Source organism: Sinocyclocheilus rhinocerous, unplaced genomic scaffold (genome assembly GCF_001515625.1).
Source record: "Sinocyclocheilus rhinocerous isolate Xijiao unplaced genomic scaffold, SAMN03320098_v1.1 scaffold1464, whole genome shotgun sequence".
Lineage (NCBI taxonomy): Eukaryota > Metazoa > Chordata > Actinopteri > Cypriniformes > Cyprinidae > Sinocyclocheilus > Sinocyclocheilus rhinocerous.
Window position 1 is genome coordinate 18,749 of NW_015643188.1, and position 23,619 is coordinate 42,367.

Consider the following 23,619-nt stretch of genomic DNA (forward strand, 5'->3'; position numbering starts at 1 on the left):
ATATACGCACATTATCTCCACACCACTGCAGCTCCCAGTAACAGCGTCCACACACACTCTCTCTACACAACACCTGAAGATAATCATCAAATCTGTCTGGATGATCAGGATACGACTGGACTGTTTCAGTGTAAGTAGCTGCTCTGTTTCCCTCAGACAGACGGATGTCTTCATTCACTGTGTTTGGATCCAGAGTCAGAAACCTGCAATCTGATGGAGATAAAATAAACAAGACTTATTTCATGTAGTTACCACAAACATACTTTTTCATATGTTTCATATTGTTCATTCCAGGACTCTGTTAATTACATACATCTTTAGTTTTGATATGTTTACAGTCTTTTTAATAACACTGTGAACTCGGGTGTGATGCTTTTTATAGTTTTTCAAAATGAAAATCATGAAGTAATTTTAGTGTACCCCATCCCTTCCTGCTGATGCTCTTATATGACACTGATATACGCACATTATCTCCACTCCACTGCAGCTCCCAGTAACAGCGTCCACACACACTCTCTCTACACAACACCTGAAGATAATCATCAAATCTGTCTGGATGATCAGGATACGACTGGACTGTTTCAGTGTAAGTAGCTGCTCTGTTTCCCTCAGACAGACGGATGTCTTCATTCACTGTGTTTGGATCCAGAGTCAGAAACCTGCAATCTGATGGAGATAAAATAAACAAGACTTATTTCATGTAGTTACCACAAACATACTTTTTCATATGTTTCATATTGTTCATTCCAGGACTCTGTTAATTACATACATCTTTAGTTTTGATATGTTTACAGTCTTTTTAATAACACTGTGAACTCGGGTGTGATGCTTTTTATAGTTTTTCAAAATGAAAATCATGAAGTAATTTTAGTGTGTTTCGTAGTGTCTTACACTGCAGGAACTCTGGCCTGGTCTTCAGTTCTTTGAGGGGAATAATTTCACTGTATGATACTGTGAACATAAAGACATAATTAGTGTGATTCTCATGTGAAACATAAATCTCTTCCATACTGTATTTAATAGTTTCTTCTGTGTGGTGTGACACATTACCTCTGCCAGATATCTGTTCAATCTCTTCTTTGCAGAATTCCTCCAGTTTTTCTTTCAGTTTAGAAACAGATTTCTCCACATGACTGAAAGAGAGGTGAGGACTGATGGTGATGCTGGGCTGCTCTGCAGTTTCAGGAGAGACGGAGAAACTCTGCAGGAGAAAAACACACAACAAGCTTGTTTTTTATGATAGGTTTTTTTTTATTTTTTCCAATTTCAAATCTTGTGTGATTTGTTCTGTGCCCAGGCCTCATCTAATAATAATTTAAATACTCCAGTAATTTCCAGAACCATACACAGCTGATGGAAGCGATGGACTCCATCTATGTTTAGATCATCGATCTGAATCTGATCCAGACAGAGTTATTGACAACAATGCAATTTTCTCAACTTTTGTTCAAAATGTTTTTTTTTTAAATGAAATGTACCCACATTCAAGTGTTGATTAAAAAAGTATGCACTGAGCTGGAATAAAACTTTTTATTAAAGAAGAGGCTCTGTTCTTTCTTTTGGCATATTGCATGTTCAGATATTTACATAACAAAATATTCAGGGGCCACAAACAGGCACAAAGAAAGAAATGAAGGTTTTCCAGACACGCTGAAGCTCCAGTCTGCGTGTAAGGATCTGTGTCACCTGCAGGAACTGGATGTGATCCTGTGTGTGCTCCAGCTGCTCCAGCTCAGCGTCTCTCCTCCTCAGATCATTGATCTCCTGCTCCAGTCGCTCCAGTCGTCCTTCAGCTCGACTCACTGCAGTCTTCTCCTGATCTCTGATCAGCCGTATCAGCTCAGAGCGGCTTCTCTCAATGGAGCGGATGAGCTCAGTAAAGATCCTCTCACTGTCCTCCACTGCTGTCTGTGCAGAGCGCTGTTAGGACACACAGTGATTCAGGCTTCAGTGAGTCTGAACTGAGACGGAGACAAACTTCTCTTCTTCTCCAGACTCACCTTATGAGACTCCACAGCCTCTCTCAGCTCCTCCAGCTCTTTATCTCTCTGCTGGATTCTCTCATGATATTTCACTTGCGTCTCTTTCAGAATCCTCTGTCAAAATTCATGAACACATCAGCAATATTATACAAACCAGTAATAAAATGAAATGCAGCTGATTACCTTTATTCACAAACAAAACGAAGAAGATCCAAAAACATGGAACAGCTTTACCAGCTGAACAAAGACAATACCAGACACCAAACTAAGAGAACTGAGGGCATATTATTAAACGAGGAACTAAACAAGACACAAGTGATGACAATATGTAACTATAACAACAAACTGTAAACTAGAACAAAGGAAACAGGAATAAAACTGCAAAACAAGGAAATGCAAACAAAAAGCCCTTTAAACACAAACAGAAACCTAGTGTAAAAGATATATGCATATAAATATGTATGTATATATGTGCGTACATAGGGGAAATACATTTGTTTACATTTCTTATCTCCTCTAAATTAGGGGTTTAGAGTTAAATAAAAAAGAAATATGATTATAATAATAATAATCATCATCATTATCGTACAAGTTGCAGATAGTATGAGGAAATTATTAATTATTGTTAGCAATATACTGTATAGGCATTTTGGGGGCAATTTATCTATTTTACAATATTTTTCTTTTTTTGGGGGGGGGTAGTGTACTGTTCAGTTCTTCTTACAATTAATATATTGAAAAAATATTTAAGCTGATGTTTGATAATAGGAGTAGACTTTCAGATATTATTCTATGGTAAGTGTAAACAATCATTGCGGTGTCTGAAGTCTATTTCATCTAAATCGCATGCTTTCTCAGCACTTCAGACTTCATCTTGAGGAGGTTAACCAGCCATTGCTCAGTATTTATTTGTGCAATAAATTACACACACTTCTGTTCACTTGCTGTAAAATGTGGGAGTGATTTACTCACAGGGTCTTTGAACACTGCTCCATCAATCGTATTCTGATGTGTAGTGTGACTGAGCTCACATGCTTTCTCAGCACTTCAGACTTCATCTTGAGGAGGTTAACCAGCCATTGCTCAGTATTTATTGTGCAATAAATTACACACACTTCTGTTCACGTGCTGTAAAATGTGGGAGTGATTTACTCACAGGGTCTTTGAACACTGCTCCATCAATCGTATTCTGATGTGTAGTGTGACTGAGCTCATACCTGCTTCTCATTCCTCTCTGCTTCTGCCGTCACAGTTTCATGGTTCTTGTGTTCATCCATCACACACGGATAACAGATGCAGCGCTGGTCGGTTCTGCAGTAGAGCTTCAGCGGTTCTTCGTGTTTAGTGCAGATCATCTCCTGCAGTCGTCCAGTGGCTTCGGTCAGTTTGTGTTTCTTGCTTCTGAAGAAACTCTGGTGTTGCTCGAGGTGATTCTGACAGTAAGAGTTCAGACACACCAGACAGGACTTGACAGCTTTGAGTTTGGTCTCAGTGCAGACGTCACACTGCACATCTCCAGATCCAGCGTCACTATCAGCGGTTTGGAGTCTGGTCTTCTTCAGTTTCTCCAGCATTTCTGCCAGCAGGACATTGGTAGCTAAAGCAGGCCTGGGGCCGAAGCTCTGTCTGCACTGAGGGCAGCTGTAGACTCCCTTCTGATCCTCCTGATCCCAGCAGTCTGTGATGCAGATCTTACAGTAACTGTGTCCACAGGCAGTGGTCACTGGGTCCTTCAGCAGATCCAAACACACCGGACACATGAACTGATCCTGATCCACTGGAATGCTGGCTTCTGCCATCGTGTGTGAGTCTGTGTGAAAGAGAGACAGAGAGACCGTCTGCAGCGCTTCACTTTCACTTTCTCTCTCCAGAAACAGCAAACTCATTTCCTGGTTTGTGTTTGAGAGACGTGTGCAAAGTTGAACCATGAACTCAAACTCACAGTGATGTTTGTGAGATGTGAAGCGCTCCTGCTGGAGACAGATGCATGTGTTCTGTGGTTTCTCTCTCACACAGAGAGAGAGAGCAGGTTTGGACAGCAGCGGGCGAGAGAGGATCACAAACAGAGCGAAGGAAACACATCTGGATGAAGGAATGAATGAGGCCTACAGACTCTGTCTCTTCATGAACAGATGATATTATTAATGCAGAACTAGTTCTGAAGTCTAAGACAGAAAACTTTGACTGATGAGTAGTGTTTTAAAAGCAGCCAAGTTCTATACAAAGTATTTTTCTCTCTGTTTCTCCTACCGAACACTATGAGAATGTAGTTACAGAACATGCTTTTTGTGAACTGTAAGAGACGTGACCAAATAGTGATCATATTACTCTGTTCTTTTCCTTTGTAACTCCGAGTCTTGCTTTAGTATCTTTAGGTCGGGAGAGTGATGTCTGCAGTGTGAAGTGAGATCTGGTCTGACTCCAGCGTGAGCATAATAAAAGAGCTTGAGGTTCAGTCGGAGGCTGTTGTGAATGTGGGTTTTGTTTTTGGTCTGGAGAAGCGTGGAGAAGCGCTCTTTCTCCGGCTGTAGAGCTCAGTAACTTCATTAGGATAACAGGCAGCACATGCTGAGCTCCGGATCAGATGCTTCATAACGTGACCCTTCAGTCCCACAGCGGGCTTCATGTGCAGCGGACTCAGACGGACAGATGTTCCCCCTCTACCTGCAGCCCAGGTGAGTTCCTCAGGCTTACTCTTCATCAGCAGCACACTCACAAAACCTCAGACCTGTTAAACAGCAGCAAGGACAGACTCATATCAAGCAAACCGATGATCTAACACCACCTACTGATGAACTGCCTTCTATTTATATGAATTCTATCTTATATTCATTACTGATGTTATCTTAATGATGAAGCTTGTGACACACTGTTAACTGAAAGAATTTTGAAATAACAGTCCTGTTAGAATTATAAAGAGAATTTAAGCTTTTGCTTTCAATTTAATTTATGTTACATTTCAAAATATTCTGTCAGTCATCGCCATGTCTCGCTGAGTTCAGCTGGATCCCTTTCTTGGCTCATGGGAGTTTTATATTGACAGAAGAACAGGAGCAGGAATTTACTTTACCTTGTGTTTATTAACCTGATCTTGACATGGTTACTTTACTTTAAGAGATTTTCTGTTTGCTAGTCTCTTCACTGAATAATTTATTTTACATACCGTGTGATTTATTCACATGATTCAGTTCAGCTTGTGAGAAACATATACAATATAGTTATTGAGTGATATCTGCAGTATCAAGAGATTCGTCATAGTGAAATTGTGACTGCAGATACTTATTGATCACTAATTGTGAAAGTGCCTGCACAAGCTCTTTAATTAACCTCAATTACTGCAGAATCTTTACTGATCGTTAAGGATCTCTTCATAATTACTCATCACACACTATTTAATTGTACATGTAATTTATTCAAATAACACTCAATCTGAAGAGTTTACTGAAGACTAACAGAGAAATTAATAATTACAGGCATGCAAACATCATACATGCTGAAAAAATAGATTCATTTGACATATAATCAGCTAAAAGTCTACAAATATAATCTAGAAGCTTTCTAAAATGATTTGTACTAATGATGACAGCATTTATACTCAATCTATAGATATATGACAGATATAAGTCCAGTTCTCGCGTCCAGGTCACACCCTCGAGTCACTGTTTGAAGCTAATTAATCAAAACATTTATTGGGAAACAGACTGACAAAAGAAAACTATCCATACCCTTGCAACTCTTACTGTAGATCCAGAGATACAGGAACCGTCACACAGGCTACTCATATTCAAGCATATTATTTCAAATTATTTTAGCTAATACTGTTTTAATGCATGCATTGAGAATTGGCTACAAAAACAAAATAAAGTAACCATCAATTAATTGTGAAAACTAATAAAAATGTGCTTCGCTAAAGGGTTGGTGACCAATAAAAAGAATCTGAATCTTTTTAGGTAAAGTAATCATTGCCAACAAACAAACAAATAAATCAGCAGGCAATCTTCATCATGGCCACCCCATGTTTTTGACATTAATAAGCCTATAATAAGTCAGACAATGATACAAAGTTCTGTTCCAGTAGATGTAAGACAAACATGACAACAGTTTAGAGATTGTTTGCTCATTTCAGTAAAGTCGAGCATCATGCGTGTTTATGAAGGTCATCTGCGCAGCCTCAGATCAAGGAGCGTTTAATATGTCCAGCTCCATCTCACCAGAGAAAACAAGAGCAAACATCAGCTCAATCGTCTGCTTCTGATTATGAATGGAAAATCCAGCCGTGGAAAAAATCCTCAATGTTGCATTAAGGAAAAAAATCACCAAACTCACGTAGAATCTGAGTCCATGTCCACTGATGCCCTTCGCATGAAAAGACAGACTTAAGATACTGAAGAAAGAGCTGTACAATTAGATGAAAACTCCCATCGGTCTGATTGAGAGGCTGCAGCAGTGAAGAAGAGTTTGTGCACAGGCCCTGAGAGCATATGGAGTCATATCAGCAAAACCACATTTAAATCTAATCAGACTGCATTTCTACGCCTGTAACAGGTACACCTCAAGAAATGACACGGTGCTGCTGACCAACACGAGACGAGAGAACTACTGTCTCATCTTCAGCAAAACACCCGTCTCTAAAGCTCATGCGCAGAAGAAGAGTCTGAGAAAACACTTGCTCTTTCTATGAAAGAAGTCTCTGATGTTGCGGGAGAAGACATCAGATTAAATCACCAATCACAGTCATAGAGTCATCATCTGTGGCTCCTGGACCTGATTTCCCTTTGCTTTATCTGCTAAATCGCTTTATATGATCTGTTTTCACACAACCAGAACGTTAATAGGTCTTTCCCAGCAGTTTATAGCAATAAGTTGATATTTTCCACATGTGTGATAGATGGATGTCTAATATAACAGCATTATCCAGCGATCTGCTGGTGTTCTTCACTGAAGCAGTGATCTACAAGAAGTCTTGGTTTTCTTGTTTGATAAGTGTGGAGTGAATTCTCTGGAGCAGTGCAGTGAACGTGTGTGTTATTCAGAGAAAAGCAGCAGCAGCAGCAGTCATCCGCGAGAGCTTTCTGTTCTCATGTCCCTGCAGCACTCACTGTTTCTCACACGCATCGCTGGGCAAGCAGCACTGTCTGAGCTGCAGGGCTTCATCTTTACACATTTCCTTGAAGCCAGTGCATCAACACAAATATCTTTACATCTCTGTCTCATCCTGCATCCGATGCTCCAGAGCTTTTGCTTTTGCTCTAACATTATAGTGTGGCTGCATCAGACTCACTGTAAGAGAATCAGAGCTCAATCTCAGACAGTTTAAAAGGAATAAGCTGACGAACTAAATTTGATTAAATAAAAAATAATAAAAATAAATAAGTAACATTTTATTTAAATAATAAATAAACATACATATTCAAATAAATAAATAATTGATTAAAATGATCTACCAGTACTATAACATGTAAAAAAAAGTATAAACTAAACATTTTCCTAATAATATTTTACACATATTAATAATATTCTTTTTCCCTACCGTTTTTATATATGAACATACTTCATTATATTATCAGTGTGTGTATATTATTAATGTTATATTATCTGTGTGTGTAATATGAACATACATGAAATGACTGCTTCATGTTACTGATGGAGTGGGGAAGAGGAACAGGCAGACTCAGTCAAACTGTGGTCAGATTATTGATAATAATCATAATTTAGAGCGATCAGAGTGCAGGAGGTTTCCTGAACCTCAGTTTGGCCAAATTTGTACTGACTGTTCAAAATATAATATTTAGTATTTATGTATTTCTTTTTGATATTACATCAGTTTATGAGTCTTGATGCTGCAGCATTTCACCAAAATAAGGACATTTTAATAATAATAAAAACAATCCCCAGTGTTGCCCCTTCCATTTGATTTTCTTCTTCTTCATTGAATTAAAAAATACAAACCAATTCAGTAAGTTCACAGGAAGTTTAACAAAAAACCTAAATCAAAATAAGGGTACAATAGTCACTACATATAAAATATACTATTCTAATTAAAGGGCTGCACATACATATAATAAATTCGTTCAAATTTAACAGGTTTTTTTTTATTTGAAATACATTTCATAAACAAATATACAATTTTTTACAAAAAACAAAAACACAAAACAAACAAAACAATAATATAATTTTTTTCTTTTTGAAATGTGTGAAGTCGTCTAAATCTGCTGATAGATTTAGGGCTGATTTAATTTGACATCTCGTAGAGAAATAAATGTAGTTTGTCTCTTTAACCCTCGGCTCCTCGCTGCACTTCCGGTCTGAGCTGTCAGCTGACAGGCGCATGAGACTCGCGCCGTGCGCATGCGCAGAGCTCCGCTGGAGGCAGATAGCGGCGTCCTGAGTGCTGTGACTGAGGGAAGCGCTTTCGGTTCGGTTCTGGATCACTGAGCTGCAGCACCGCGCGTAACGGAGGCCGACGGGCCGAGGGACGCAACCGAGCCGCTTCTGACAGCACAGATCCCGGTAAAGCACGGCGGCGACCGCTGCTTCTGACAGCACAGATCCCGGTAAAGCACAGCGGCAAGCTCCGTCTGTGAGGCGAGGTGAGGCCAGCGCCGCCTGACAGAGACTTCACCGCCAACACACCGCGGTTTACAGCGAAACACCTCATAACGCTTTAATACCTCATAACAACACTTCAACACCTCATAACACGAGACATAACAGCACTGTCGAGCCTCGCATCACTGCTGTGGCGCTTGACAAACTATGATTGCAGTGCTGATCTTTCTGTAAGACTGGTTATTATTAGAGTCATGTTTTATTTATTATAGCGGTTTGATGTGGCGATATCTCTATTAAATGATGACTGACATGTATTTATTCGTGATGTATTGCGTATAGTTGGAGTCTCGCGTCTTTCCACACAGTGGAAACGTGGATTGCATGAATGCTGAGCGGTTTGATCATGAGTCTGAGCACTGCTTCAGTGTTTAATGTGTTTAATGTGAAGTGATGCTCTCTTGCTCAGATCATGCTGTGCTGCTTAAACGGGAAGAAGTCAGTGTAAATGTGGTCAGATGTCAAAATTACAGCAGAGGGAGTGACCCTTACAAAATAACCCGCAGGGCAGCCACTATTACTCTAGTTTGTTTTAGCTTGGTTTTTCAGTTTTGTAATCATCTTTTTTTAAATATCATTATTATTTGTGTATTGTTTGGTTTGTGTAAGGTAATAAGGGCAGCTGTGTGTTTTCTGAGGCTTGAGCACATGACCTGGTCATCCTCTGAACCAGTTACGGTTTTTTACGATTGCTTAAGCACAATTTTGAAAACAGGGCCCGGTTTGTCAAAACACTACACACAATTAACACAACCCTACACCAAAGTAGCACAACACTTCAGATCATTTGCAAAATGGAACACTTTTGTCAAAACTATACACAACTTGGTGTTTATTATGAATTTCATTCGTTTTAATTAGCAAGTTTTGCTTTGGTCATTTCATAGACTGAGATGACTGCATCATCATCTTCCAGGGCTTCCTTTAATTGATTTCTAATTTACTTTCTCAATTAATTAGTGAGACTATCCATGGACGAGCACTCTTTGATTATTTACCACATTTATAATCAAGCCTTAGAGAATTATTATTTTTTTTTTCATAAGGATTGACTGTGAAAACCCTATTTATTCCTCCTTATTGTTCATTGAGTGATTCAATTTAAAAACACAAAGGCTTCTACTTTGAAGCCAATTAATGTATATTTTTTTTGACCACTTTTTTATCACTTCAGTCATTTTATAAAGTGCACTCAGTCCTCTAGATCAGGGATTGTATATATTTCACTCAATGGATTTTGAAGATATGGAGAGCACATTTATATGGGGACGTTTCCAAAGAGGGAAAAGCAAACAAACAGCTCGCATCGTGCGTGCGTCTGGCGAGTAAACTTTAGTATATGTACTAGCCGGTGGTGCTTCTTCTGCATGTCCTTCAGATGAAGAAGAGCTGCTCTGATGTGATTGGCTCACAGTGACAGGAGTTCTGGGTTTGTGGACTTCAACCTTCTGCGTTTATGCTTCTTTCTCACAAACACGCTCCTGTCTAATTACTGCAGCCGTTATTTCCAGACCGTCTGCGCGCAACATTTTTGGACACAGAGACAGAAAACAGTGTCATTATTGACCATGTGTGGTTTCTGATGTCGCGGCCCTCTCTGATTACAACAAGTCTCGCTTTATTCTACGAGACAGACCATAATGCATTAGATAGCGGTCCAGTTTTGAAAAAAGTTATATAAGAAAATTATATGCAACATATGATTGAGTGCAGAGTTTTGAAATGGTTGTTTTTGCGCTCCTGCAGGTACAAGCGTGTTTTCTCCGTGGGAACTCACGGCATCACCACATACAATCCCACCACACTAGAAGTGACTAACCAGGTACTGCTTTTCTGTCTGCTCATAGAATACATGTGCAGCTGTGTGTGCTTACAGAACCAGCTGAACAGAGCAAGTACAATATGTGCATATGTGTCATCTTCAGTATTATATTTCTAAATATTATATTATAAACATAAATCATAACATATAATAATAATAATAATAATAATAATAGGGATGAATTTATTAATGATTATAATTGTGCTTTTGTTTTATATTATTGATGACAATTATATTTGTTGTTTTCATATTATTTTTATTATTTATGATAATAGTTATTCAAACGAGTACCACGAGGTGTCGCTCACTAGCGGATGTAAACGTGTCTTTAAGCACTGAAGCTGTTCTGAATGTAGTGTAATGTTGTCTCTCTCAGTGGCCTTACGGTGATATCTGTGGCATCGCTCCGGTCGGGAAAGGCCAGGGCACCGAGTTCAACCTCACTTTCCGTAAGGGCAGCGGGAAGAAGTCCGAAACGCTCAAGTTTTCCACTGAGCATCGCACAGAGCTGCTAACAGAAGCGCTGGTGAGGAATACTGCGCGGTTGTGTGATGACGTGACGTGCTTTATTAAAGTCATGTGACTCTGGTCATTCATCACACATCATCATTAGTCTCTCTCTTCTTCACAGAGATTCAGGACAGACTTCTCAGAGGGGAAGATCACCGGAAGAGTGAGTACAGTCCCATCAAAGAAAGACCTTTGTATTTTACATACAAACACAAACAAATATGAGCTTTTTTTATTACAAGCCACCAAACATTTAAAATAGAGCTGTCGATTTAACAAGCTAAACTGGTGCTATTTGGAATAAATTAAGTGTTAAAATGATTAATGCATTTAACGCAGTGCCCCGTCATCTTACACTGATGATCCTGATGCAGGACGACTGACTGCGTGATGAAGTCTATTAGAATGCAGTTATATGAGCCTAAAATTCAAGATATGAGTGCAAAAACACAACGTTAATTGACTTTTGGGGGTAATTTCTCAGCCCAAATTGATGTGCAAATAATAAATCAGTCGATCACGTAATTAAATAGATTAAATACAGCCCTATTCTCTGAAGCCCTTGTTGATCTGAGTGTTAAAGAAGCTCTGCTCGTGTTTCCTCAGCGCTATAACTGCTTCAAGCATCACTGGAGCGACGCGCGGAGGAGCGTGTGTTTGGAGGTCACGCCGGGAGGCATCGATCAGATCGACCCTCAGGTGATCAAATAAACACAGCCTCGGTGAACAGAAGAGACTTCTTTCAGAAACATTAAAAAAATCTTACTGACCCCAAAAATGGAAGATATGATGAATCTATATTGTTATTTAAAAAGTTTGAAAATGAAAACATACTAAAAACGAACTACTTTATATGAGTTTAATTAATTTGTGTGAAATGTAAAGAATCCATCCGATAAAAAAAATCATTTCCAATCTGTTTTTTTTTTTTCCATTGGTTGTAAACTCGAGTAACTGTGTTCTGTTTGTTGTTCTTTCTTGTAGATTGTAATTTTGCAGATGCAGTGTTCAGATTTAACGCCAACATCTCTTACAGTGGAGTAATACACGCCGTCACTCAAGACGTGAGTCTGTCGACTGTGCTTTATTTCTGTGTGTTTGACTCCATATGACCTCCATCCCTCTACTCGCTCCTTTTCTAGGGTCTTTTCTCAGAGAACAAAGAGAAACTGATCAGCAATGCCATCCTGGCGCTCCTGAAACCATTTTAAGATAATCTTCATTTGTTTTGCTATTGTATGTTTCCTCTTTTGTTTAAACGCTTTACGCCTGCTCTCTCTCTCTGTAATCTTTCTGTCATATATCATTATTTCTGGGTCACTGAGATGTATGAATTGAGTAGTTGTGCTCCTGTCCACTATTTATACATCTACGATTCATTCGGTATTTGTATTGAACATGCAAATATTGAATGGATTATCAGAAATGGCATCTTTTTTTATTTAATTTTATTTTTCTGGGTCTATGATGTTATATAAATTTTTATGACATTTTTATTTTTACAATTACTTTATGGACGTGTTGCAGGTTTAGAGAGAAGTTGGGAGTGAAAACTGTTAAAGCACTGAAGAGAAACCACAACGGCGTGACGCATGTTTTTCATGATTCACAGATGAATAGAAAGCGAGGGCCCTATGAAATCCGTTTTATTTTTTCCCAGATTCTGTTTAATTTTTTTCCAAATTCCGGGTTTTTTTTCTTTCTTTTTTTCTGGATTCCGTTTTTTTTTTCCGTTTTTATTTTTCTGGACTCCTTTTTAATGGTTAAATTACATTTCATTAATCAAAAAAAATTTAATTTTTAGGGCCCTATGAAATGTTTTATTTTTTTCTCACGTTCTGTTTTATTTTTACCAAATTCTGTTTAAGAATGTCTAATTAAATAAATGCATAAAAACAACTTATTTTATTAAAATTTATTTTTACAATAGCCCTATTAAATGTTTTGTTTGTTTTTTTCCCCAGAAATTCTGTATTGTATATTTTAATTTTTCTGGTTATCAAATGAAGGCATAAAACAGTAATTTAATTGATCTTTTAATCAAATGAAAACAAACTTTTTTAATGACACAAACAATTTTAATATTATTAAAATTAAAACATGGGAGAAATATTGTGTAATTTTTAATAATTTATTATTATTAGTAGTAGTAGTAGTAGTACGTACATTTTACTATTGCACAATAATATATTTCTGACACAGTTTATTCCAGTTAAACCAAACTTTTATTTTGACAGGTTGCTGTGAATACCTTTATGCTTCTGTGTGTATGATATGAGGATAGTTTTACTCAAATGAAAGGGTAAAATGCAGTGACTCTCAGAGCAGTTCTGGAGATGTTGTTCATGTATTTATGTCCTCATTCAGAGAGATGGCACACGCTAAAATCACGGCAAGCGTCACGTGTGCTTCAGTGTGTGTGTAGTAAACAAAACCACGCGTCTGCGCCATTCATTCACACAGAGACGCAGAACATGCCGGATTCATATTTAAAGCTTTTTTGCGGCTTAATATTTACAGATACTAGTCCATATCGCAATTTAATTTAAGTGTAATGACCTACTTTTGATTAATTCATCCAAACTTTGACAAATTCCGTGACATTCCGTGTTATACAGTAAATTCCATTTTTATGACTGGATTTTCCGCATCGCAGAAATCATAGCGCCCTATAAAGTTCAAAAGAACAGCATTTATTTGAAACAGAAATCACTTGTAGTTGTAACATTATAAATGTCTTTACTGTCACTTTTGATCAGTTTAATGCGTCCCTGATGAATTCTTCTTTTGAACAGTCGTGTATTTGGTCCTTCTCTCACAGCATCCCTCTATGGCCATCGTCAAAGGCGCGGGTCTGATCATGAAGGCCATCATTGAGGTGAGTCCTGCCCTTGTTCCTGCAGCGTGTCTGTGTGTTTCTCTCTGTGTCTGATCCGAGCGTGTCGTCTGTCAGGAGGGAGATAAGGAGATCGCTAGTAAGATGCAGGAGCTGGCTTTGAGTGAAGGAGCTCTACCCAGACACCTGCACACCTCCATGTTCACCATCAGCGCTGACCAGCGGATGCTCACCAACAGGTCAGTTCAGCTCAGACTGATGATCTCACACTGTAACGCAGGCCTGATCACGGGTTTATCACACGCAGGCAGCTGAGTCGTCATCTGGTGGGTTTGTGGACCGCAGAAAACTCCACGGCCCTGAACCTGCTCAAGAGGATCCTGGTGAGCGGACTGGACATTCACAAGTGCTTTTCTTCTAGAAGCAACACTGAAATCCTCAATCATTGTCTGTCCTTTAGCCCACCGGTCTGCTGGCGTATCTGGACAGCTCTGACCCCGTGCCTGAGAAGGACATGGACAGAATGCACATACGTGACAACGTCAAGATCGCCACGGTACGAGCCACCAGCACTCTCACTCTCACATCTCCTCTTAAAGCAATGGGATGAATAAAGTAAACATTTAACTAACAGATCTCACCAGAATTCAAATTATTGATTACATTAAGAATTGCAAACATTTTATGCATTACAGGATTTCTGAAATGTTGTTTAAGTATGACAATTAAATTAAATATGCTCTCATTTACATACATTTCTAGAACAGAAATCGGTACATTGGATAAAGCCAGGCTCAGTAATTCTTGTTTTTATCACTCCATAAATACAAAAAACAGTCAACAGACAGAAAACAAATACATTTTATGCATGTTGTATAAATCAGTGTGAATGATATATAAACAAACCCCTCAATAAAACTCTAAAGTTTGGTGTATGTAAGAAAAAAAAAACTCTTTAAAGATGACTACAGACGCAAATAGATAAAGTGCAATAAAATAAACACTTGTGTATTTAAAAAATGCGTATAAAAAATTTTCCTTCTAGTAGTGTGAACAAAAAAAACAAAACTATAGGAACAGCTAAACAGCCCAAAATCTGTCTGTATTTAAGCATAAAAATACCATAATATGTTTATAGATATTTAGGAAACGTGCCAAGTTCACATACTTGTTTCTGTAGCTGGTTACTTTGAAATGCGTGTTCCGTGTCGGAACGTCTGTTTTTGTTTTGGTCTGTTTCGACTCCCTGGTTTGGAAAACACAGCATATTGCAGCCATGGAAGCCATCAAATGAACTGGGTTAGAGATCTCAGATTCTACGTGATCTGAAAGCCTCAGCGTCCAATCCATCTAAAAACCTCTATGACCAGAGGAATATTAAACACAGATCAATCAACTCATCTGTTTACAGTGTAAGCTACGCTCGTTCCTGTTGCGTGTTCTCAATCTGGCAACCCGCGTGAGCGTCGAGTCTGAGAAGGAGAATCTACTCCAAGATTTAGAATTTGGACTGTAGGACCCATTTCAACCTTTAATCCATATCAATCCATTAATGATAGTTTTTTTTGCAGGACCAGTTTGGCAGGAATAAAGTCCCGGAGTGGCAGCGTATCGCGGGTAAAGCTGCTAAAGAGGTGGAGAAGTTCGCCAAAGAGAAGGCTGACATCGTGCTGCTGCACTGGAGAGATAAGATGGGCATCGCTCAGAAGGAGGTGAGTGCTGTTATTACTGCTGCTCGAGGAGTTATTGAGTAGGGAATGGGATGCAACGATATTATCAATATCATGATATCGCCATAGCAAAACTGTCTCGATATTATCGTGGTCACATGACGATATGCTATAGTATGATAGTTGTTCCGGGCAAAAAGTGTAGTTTTTCAAATATATTTAAACTTCTTATTCTATCATTAAAAGTTGTGTTTTGGGTCATTATGCTTTGGCACAGTATCTGTCAGATGAACTAAAACTGAAAACACAATATGCTCAATGTCTTCATCAAGTGTGTTTCAAAGCGAAGCACACACTTCGTTCATGCGATCAGCTCGTGATCCGGTGTTTTCTGCGTCTCAGAACGGCTCGTTCACACTGAATTAATGCAGTCAACTCCTTTATTTCACGTGCTGTGAGTTTAGCGCACGATTGGGGACGCAGCAGACACCAGTTATGCTTTATTTTCACGGCAGATGATGACAGCGTTTCACTAGATTTGTAGTGAGACGCATTTTTGTAAGCATGTTTTCACTGAAGCGGGAGTTTTCCTTCAGAATAAAAGCTCTGCTGCCGTTTCCGTCAAAAGTGCAGTATATGAATTTCTCACAGCTAGCGGTTTAAATGCAGTCCAGATTCAAAATATCTCTTTCAAGTGTAGAAATTAGGAAAGAAGTATTGTAATTTCCCTACTGTAGTGTAAAGCAAAAATATACCTATGAAATTTTCATTTTTTTTACAGTGCAATTGTTTTACAATATATGACTATTACTGTCATTGTTGTTGTTATTATTATTATTATCATATTCTAATTTGTTTGGCTTCCTAAAATACCAGTGTGAATGTAACTTAGACTGAGACACTACATCACAAATAAAAAGAGTTGAGTCCCATTTAAAGTTCAGGTACGAGTCAATTCACTGACTTTCTTCTGACTCCAGTTTTCTTAGTTAAGAACATGGGTTGCAGCTCTTAATTTTGAACTCTTAAAGTGCATTAGATAGAAGAATTTAACTTTAAAATGTACAAAATGTTAATTTTTTTCCCATTTTTCATTTGTCTTTTTTTTTTTAAATATCGCAATAAATATCGTATCGTGGACTTCATATCTTATTATTATTATCTTAGATATTATTGTATTGTGAGATTGCTATCGTTGCATCCCTATTATTGAGCTAGTGCTGCTGGAGCTGGGCTGTTTCTGGATCTGCTGGTTTCTCATGTTGCTGGTCTGGTTTGGATGCTGTTCAGACAGCTCATCTTTATGCTTTGTGTTTTTATGTGTGATGAACTTTCAATACAGGCTCTGTTGGGTTTCTCTAATCTTCTGTCTCTGGTCTTTACTAATAATAAACATGATCTAATGATCCTCATAGCCAGCTAAACATTTGCAGACCATCACTGTGCCTGTTTCTGTATCTGATAGCACTGCCCCTCATTTCACAGCTAAAAAAGGTTCAACTAAATACAAATGGAGGAAATTCTAGCTATTGCCGATACGCTGATCATGTATTTTCACGTCGTATGAGTCTCACAACATAATATACGATAAAAAAATTATTAATTTTGAGATTTGCAAAAAATTTAATTGAGCTGTGTTACTGAATTATTAGTGTTTTCTAAAGACTAACTTTAAGTGAGCATTAGATGATACCAAATGTAATTTAAATGTAAAAACAGTGGAAATGTGCATGAACAATTAAATATCGACTGTTATTGATAAGAAAATCTCCACCAAAACAATAATAAACACTTAAACTTGATCAGAGTGTTGAACAAAACTTACTTGCACCATCTTGGATCTATTGATGTCATCTAATCCCCATCTTAAACCCAAGCTGAATTATGATTTGTTGCTGTGAAGCATGAGCTGCAGATGAAGGCACAGCTTTGGTGTCATGAGCATGAGCTACACAATCATCATCATCATCGTTTCTTCGCTCTTGAGCCTCCAATCACGCAAATTCACGTTCCTGCCACCAAAAGCCAGCTTCATTGAGATTCTCAGTGTTCGTTAAAGTGTGATTGGTTGACCTCAGGACCAATAACCTCTCTTATCTCTGCCCCCCCATCGGCTCTTATTGTGGTTTCTGCTGTCAATCAATGCAGCAGGACAGGAATAACCTGGTGAGTAGTTTTATCCAATCAGAGCCTCTCTCTCTGTTAGCTCCTCCCTTTCTCATGTCAGTCACTCTGTCTCATGTAACACGCGTGTGTTTTCGTTCTGCTGTCTCGTAGCTGTTGCACACTGACTGTATTAGATCAGTTGGCATCATGTCTCTCTTCAGTTTTTTCATATCACATGTTGATCATTTCACAGCTCTGGTGTCGTCAGCATCCTTACATCCCATAATAGATGTAGTTGTCTCATAAACCAGCGTTATATTCAGAAAATGCAGAACATGCTGTAGAGATCGACCGAGAGCCGCTTGATTCGTTCTGTGTCACTGATTGCAGAACGCAAACCAGAGGCCGGTCATCCTGAGGAAGAGACGGCAGCGGATCAAGATCGAGTCCAACTGGGAGCTTTTCTACTACAAGTAAACGAGCTGCTTTAATGAATGTGAGTTCTGTGCGTGGTGTTATCAGAGTGTGTGACGCTCGTGCTTGTGTGCAGGTTCCAGCTGGATCACGCTCGCTCTAACCTGATCTGGAACCTGAAGACGCGCGAGGAGCTGCGGGACGCTCTGGAGGCAGAGATGCGCTCCTTCGGTGTGGACCGCGAGCTCGGCAGCGCTAGCGTCATCTCCTGGAACCACCAGGAGTTCGAGGTCTGCGCTTCACATCAGTGACTCCGCAGCGGTCTGAACACAATACTGGGAGTTCTAACTCCACACGATACGCTGAGAAATACAGATATTTAACACCAGTTTTGATACCACAGAGAAAAACTGCCACAACATTGAGGGCATTTAGAAAATCTTGCGCTTCGGTATGGAGTGCACCGAACAAATCGTTCCATTATTTCAGCAAATTCAGACAATAAATGTCATTTTGTCGATCGCCTCGGTTCTAACGGCAGCGTGGAGCGCGATCATCCCTTCCTCTTTATTACTAGCTTTAACACGAAATAAACATGATTGAACATGTCACCCCTCACATAATCACTCAGTTAGCGTTTCAGCCGCGGAAAGACGTCATTAAAACAACTTGTAAACAAAATGTCACGTAGCAATTAATTCACCTCAGGCAAGTCATCAGTGGCCACAGCTCGTTATTTGCTAGAGAAATATTTTCTAGTCTAGTGAAGAGCATTTCAAGAACAAATATTAGACTATACTTCATTATTTTACTTTACCTGTTAGTGATGTCTTAATTATTTATTGTATGTTTAAATAAATCATAAGTTATGACAGCCTCTCTGTAAATTATTATATTTCAACAACAAATAGAGATTGTGTAATTTAGAAGTTCATTTAAAAACGTGTTTGAGTGTTTATTAGTATAGTTAAAAATAAATAGTAACTGAATTTAAGCTTGGGCTGTTGTTAATTGTAACCTTATAGTAATGTAAAAGGGCTCCCTATAGTTCAGAGCAGAAGCTGAGGTAGATTTTTATCCCTAAGAAAATTTTAATTATGATTGAATTTATTTAAATAAAGCACAATTTGTTCAGTAAACCATTGTTTAAGTAAAAAGAAGCAATAATGTTTAGTTTTTTCCTCCTGCTGTACCGAAACCATACCAAACTGTGACGTCAAAACCGAGGTATGCACGTTTGTGTACCGCTACACCTCTAATAATAATAAAAATATTAACTCTAAGACAGAAACAGAGAAAATTCCTTACCAATAAGTATTGTAAAACAAGGCCTTATTTTTAAACTTCTGTATTGTTGACAACAGTAGTATATAGCCTGAGAATCACAGCGAGTTCTGCTCATTCAAAAGCATCTGAAGTCTGTTGGGTTGTGTTCAGGTGAAGTACGAGTGCCTCTCTGACGAGATCAAGATCGGGGATTATTACCTGCGTCTGCTGCTGGAGGAGGATGAGAGCGAGGAGTCTGGAGCCATCAAGAGATCGTAGGTTTCTGAACACAGACGCTGAACCGTGTGCATCTCGTTAGCAGTATCCTGATCATCCGTCTGTGTTGTTCTCTAGGTACGAGTTCTTTAACGAGCTCTACCATCGCTTCCTGCTGACTCCTAAAGTGGCCATGAAGTGTTTGTGTCTGCAGGCGCTCACCATCGTCTACGGGAAGTGCTGCGAGGAGATCGGACCGTTTGCTGACACCAAGTACATCGTGGGCATGCTGGACCGGGTCAGTGTCCAGCGCTAGATCGCAGAACTGAAAGCACATGGCTTGAAGTTAAAACTGCTGCGGTTCCTGATGTTATGGCGCATCAGTCCTTCTCTGAATCATACGTCACTAGAACCAGTGTGTTGTAATCTCATGTTTTGCTGCTGTATGTCTCCAGTGTACAGACAAGCTGGAGAGAGACAGACTCATCCTCTTCCTCAACAAACTCATCCTCAACAAGGTGAGTGACATGTCAGGCCCTCCACATACACCGTGAGACGCGCGTGTCTTGGAAACACTTATGATTTTGCTATTCCTGTTCAAACAGAAAAATGTGAAGGATACGATGGACTCTAATGGAGTGCGTATACTAGTGGATCTGCTCACCCTCGCTCACCTTCACACCAACAGAGCCACTGTCCCACTGCAGGTGTGTGCTCAAAATATACATTTGTTTTAAATACATTAACACTTCATTCATCGAGGATGCATTAAACTGATCAGAAGTGACAGAAAAGACATTTATAATGTTACAAAAGATTTCTATTTCAAATAAATGCTGTTCTTTTGAACTTTCTATTCATCTGTGAATCCTGAAAAATAAAATGTATCACAGTTTACACAAAAATATTGTGCAGCACGACTGTGTTCAACATTGATAATAATCAGAAATGTTTCTTGAGCAGCAAATCAGCAGACATCTTCATGCGTTGAAATATGTTTAAACATGCGTTTTTTTCTGTCTTCTAAATAATAATGCTCACTGTGTTTGTGTGTTTAGGGACCAAGATAATGCCATTATCAGGCCTTTACCAAAGGTGAAGAGACTCATCAGCGACAGCACCTGCCTGCCGCACATCGTCCAGGTACACATCACTAGCTCTGTGTAAAACAGTGTTTATAAAGTCTGGGTTCATCAGCTTGACTCCAGTGTTCCTTCTCCTGTCCTTCAGCTGCTCTTGACCTTTGACCCCATCCTGGTGGAGAAAGTAGCTAACCTGCTGTACCTGGTGATGCAGGACAACCCTAACCTGCAGCGGCTCTACCTCACCGGAGTCTTCTTCTTCATCATGATGTACACCGGCTCCAATGTGCTGCCCGTGGCACGGTACTCTCCCTGCATCTCAGGCCAGAAAACTCAGCTCTGTGTCCTCTAGCAGTGCAGTTTCAATCCTGATGATGTGCTGCAGAGAAATTACATTTATGTTTCTGATAGCTTGCCATATGCGTAAATATGTTCTTCTCTGTAGGTTCTTGAAATACACTCACCTGAAGCAGGCCTTTAAATCAGAGGAGGTAAAGCTGCAGATATGTGCATCTGTAGATGAATAGCACAGTAAATCTGAGCAGGTTTGATCTGTGTTGTCTGTGTTTGACCCGCAGGCTAAAGGTCAGGACATCGTTCAGAGGAGCGTGTTGGGCTCGATGCTGCCGGAGGCCATGGTGTGTTACCTGGAGAACTACGAGGCCGAGCGCTTCTCCGAGATATTCTTGGGAGAGTTTGACACGCCTGAAGCCATCTGGAGCAGTGAGATGAGGTCAGCTTCTCGTTCCTCGCTCTAGAACTCCTGTGCTGTGGGTCCAGGATTTATGGGTTTCGTACCACTTGAATTTGTCTTGATGAACACTAAACACCAAAAATTGAAACTGTATTTTAAAAAAACAAACAAAAAGGTTTAAATGATTTAAATTACATATTTTTAATTTTAGGTAAAGTTTTAGTAATTTTGTTGTTTTTGTTTGTCATTTTTTTTATTAGTTATATACACAGTTTCTATTAATTTATTTCAATTTTAGTTATTTTAGTACATTAAGTTAAAGTAATTGAAATTGAGAAGTGAGATGAGGCGAACATCTAGACTTCTGTGGATCTAGAGGCGTTTTTATATTTCTGTGTGTATTTTTATGGTTCATATGTGTTTTGTTCCACTTGAATTTGTCTTTATGAATTCTAAATACTCAAACTAATACCTAAAGTAATGTTTCAGTTATAAAAAAAAATCTAAAAATGAACTAAAATATATTTTTAAAAGATATTTTACTTTTTTCCTTTGTTTCTCTGAAAATTAAAGAGATTTTAGATGGGTAAACCTGTGTTATTAGTATCCTTGAGATACTATTATAGGTTTTGTTAATATTTTGAATTAGATTTTATTTTATACTTTCTGCTTTCAGTTTGGCTTAAACATTTGTATTCATTTTTGTTGTTTTTAAATGTCTATATAGTTTTTATTAATTTTTATTTCAGTTTTAGTTATGTTAGTACATCAAATTAAACTAAATGAAAATGACAAAAATTGCCGTGTTGACTAGGTGAGTATTTTTTATGTTAGCATTTATTGTATTCCAACAACAAACATGTTCTTTAACACTGTAGCATCTGAGAATAGTGCTTATTAACTGTAATCTTTGTCCTTTGATGATTTGTGTGTGTGCTTTTAAAGGCATGATGAGAGTAAGATAAGGAAAGCGTATTTCAGATTGGCCCAGAAATACCATCCAGACAAGAATCCGGAGGGCAGGGTACGTACAGCAACACTGTGTCTCATTATTAGTGAATGAATAATAAACTCTAACCAGTCTCGCTGTGTGTGTGTGTTCAGGACATGTTTGAGAAGGTCAACAAGGCCTACGAGTTTCTGTGCACCAAATCGGCCCGTATTGTGGACGGTCCTGACCCAGAGAACATCATCCTGATCCTCAAAGCCCAGAGCATCCTGTTCAACAGACACAAGCAGGGTTAGACGACACGCTCCTCTCAGACACAGCTCCTGATCTCCAGACGCTCAGAGACTGATCTCTTCTCTCTCTCCTCAGAACTGGAGCCGTATAAATACGCCGGCTACCCCATGCTAATTAAGACCATCAACATGGAGACGGGTGACGGGCAGCTGTTCTCCAAGACCTCGGCTCTGTTACCGGCTGCTGCTGAGCTGGCCTTCCACACCGTCAACTGTTCAGCGCTGAATGCGGAGGAGCTGCGGCGGGAGAACGGCATCGAGGTCTGCATGTGTTGACATTACCAGCAGCAGTCACACTGTGGCTCTTCACTGTCTGCTGAGTGTTGATGAGGCTTGTGTGTTGTGTGTCAGGTGCTGATGGAGGCTCTGTCTCGCTGCGTGTCTGTGCTCACCGCCTCCAGCAGACCGGAGGACATGGCAGTGCAGGTACATCAGCACATCAGCACAGCCACACGAGTAAAGAGTGAATACAGTGAGCTCCGAGTGTGATTTTGTGTGTATTGTGGGTGTTCTTCAGGTGTGCGGGCACGTCTGTAGGTGCTATAGCGTCGCTGCTCAGTTCGAGGAGTGCAGAGAGAAGATAGTCGAGCTTCCCAACATTATTAGAGATGTTTGTCACATTCTCTACTACAGCAAGGTAAGAACACACATCGCTTTCTTACACAAATCTGACTCCTGTCCACTGTCAGAGAGCAGGACACAGCTCTGCATCTCAACTAGAAAACCTCTTTCTGTATAATTTAATGAGGTATACAACTTTACAGACACTGGCCCTTAAAAGTGTCATATTGTACTCTTTTTATTAAGGTATAGGAAATATTATAGTAAAGATCACTTAAAATTTTAATCAAGATTTTTTTCCATCAAAAATGTAATTGTTTTATTGCTATAATTATTACAAATTGTATATGTGTCCCTGGAGCACAAAAGCAGTGTTAAGTCGCTGGGGTATATTTGTAGCAATAGCCAACAATACATTGTATGGGTCAAAATTATCTTATTATTTATCTTTTATGCCATCATTAGGATATTAAGTAAAGATCATGTTCCATGAAGATATTTTGTAAATGTCCTACCGTAAATATATCAAAACTTAATTTCTGATTAGTAATATGCATTGCTAAGAACTTAATTTGGACAACTTTAAAGATGATTTTCTCAATATTTGGA

General features: G+C 39.0%; 2 protein-coding genes across 2 annotated transcripts in view; one reads left to right on the forward strand and one right to left on the reverse strand.

Moving 5' to 3' along the window:
• LOC107757183 (tripartite motif-containing protein 16-like) overlaps positions 1-3,801 on the reverse strand; it is a 5,783-nt gene extending 1,982 nt beyond the window's left edge. The window contains exons 1-6 of the mRNA XM_016574598.1: positions 3,200-3,801; positions 2,001-2,096; positions 1,687-1,920; positions 1,051-1,201; positions 892-951; positions 530-666 (exon numbers count right to left, since the gene is read on the reverse strand). Coding sequence (XP_016430084.1) covers positions 530-666; positions 892-951; positions 1,051-1,201; positions 1,687-1,920; positions 2,001-2,096; positions 3,200-3,781 — 1,260 coding nt within the window. The 5' untranslated portion in view covers positions 3,782-3,801. The remainder of the gene's footprint in view (positions 1-529; positions 667-891; positions 952-1,050; positions 1,202-1,686; positions 1,921-2,000; positions 2,097-3,199) is intronic.
• A 6,489-nt stretch (positions 3,802-10,290) lies between these two features.
• LOC107757181 (dnaJ homolog subfamily C member 13-like) overlaps positions 10,291-23,619 on the forward strand; it is a 38,770-nt gene continuing 25,441 nt past the window's right edge. Inside the window, exons 1-26 of the mRNA XM_016574596.1 lie at positions 10,291-10,413; positions 10,790-10,939; positions 11,045-11,086; positions 11,530-11,622; positions 11,960-11,987; positions 13,719-13,801; positions 13,877-13,998; positions 14,067-14,142; positions 14,220-14,315; positions 15,331-15,471; positions 17,581-17,595; positions 17,926-18,008; positions 18,086-18,239; positions 19,387-19,490; positions 19,570-19,729; positions 19,887-19,949; positions 20,037-20,134; positions 20,490-20,574; positions 20,662-20,816; positions 20,959-21,004; positions 21,092-21,257; positions 22,153-22,163; positions 22,312-22,447; positions 22,526-22,710; positions 22,801-22,875; positions 22,967-23,086. Coding sequence (XP_016430082.1) covers positions 10,291-10,413; positions 10,790-10,939; positions 11,045-11,086; positions 11,530-11,622; positions 11,960-11,987; positions 13,719-13,801; positions 13,877-13,998; positions 14,067-14,142; positions 14,220-14,315; positions 15,331-15,471; positions 17,581-17,595; positions 17,926-18,008; positions 18,086-18,239; positions 19,387-19,490; positions 19,570-19,729; positions 19,887-19,949; positions 20,037-20,134; positions 20,490-20,574; positions 20,662-20,816; positions 20,959-21,004; positions 21,092-21,257; positions 22,153-22,163; positions 22,312-22,447; positions 22,526-22,710; positions 22,801-22,875; positions 22,967-23,086 — 2,610 coding nt within the window. The remainder of the gene's footprint in view (positions 10,414-10,789; positions 10,940-11,044; positions 11,087-11,529; positions 11,623-11,959; positions 11,988-13,718; positions 13,802-13,876; positions 13,999-14,066; positions 14,143-14,219; positions 14,316-15,330; positions 15,472-17,580; positions 17,596-17,925; positions 18,009-18,085; positions 18,240-19,386; positions 19,491-19,569; positions 19,730-19,886; positions 19,950-20,036; positions 20,135-20,489; positions 20,575-20,661; positions 20,817-20,958; positions 21,005-21,091; positions 21,258-22,152; positions 22,164-22,311; positions 22,448-22,525; positions 22,711-22,800; positions 22,876-22,966; positions 23,087-23,619) is intronic.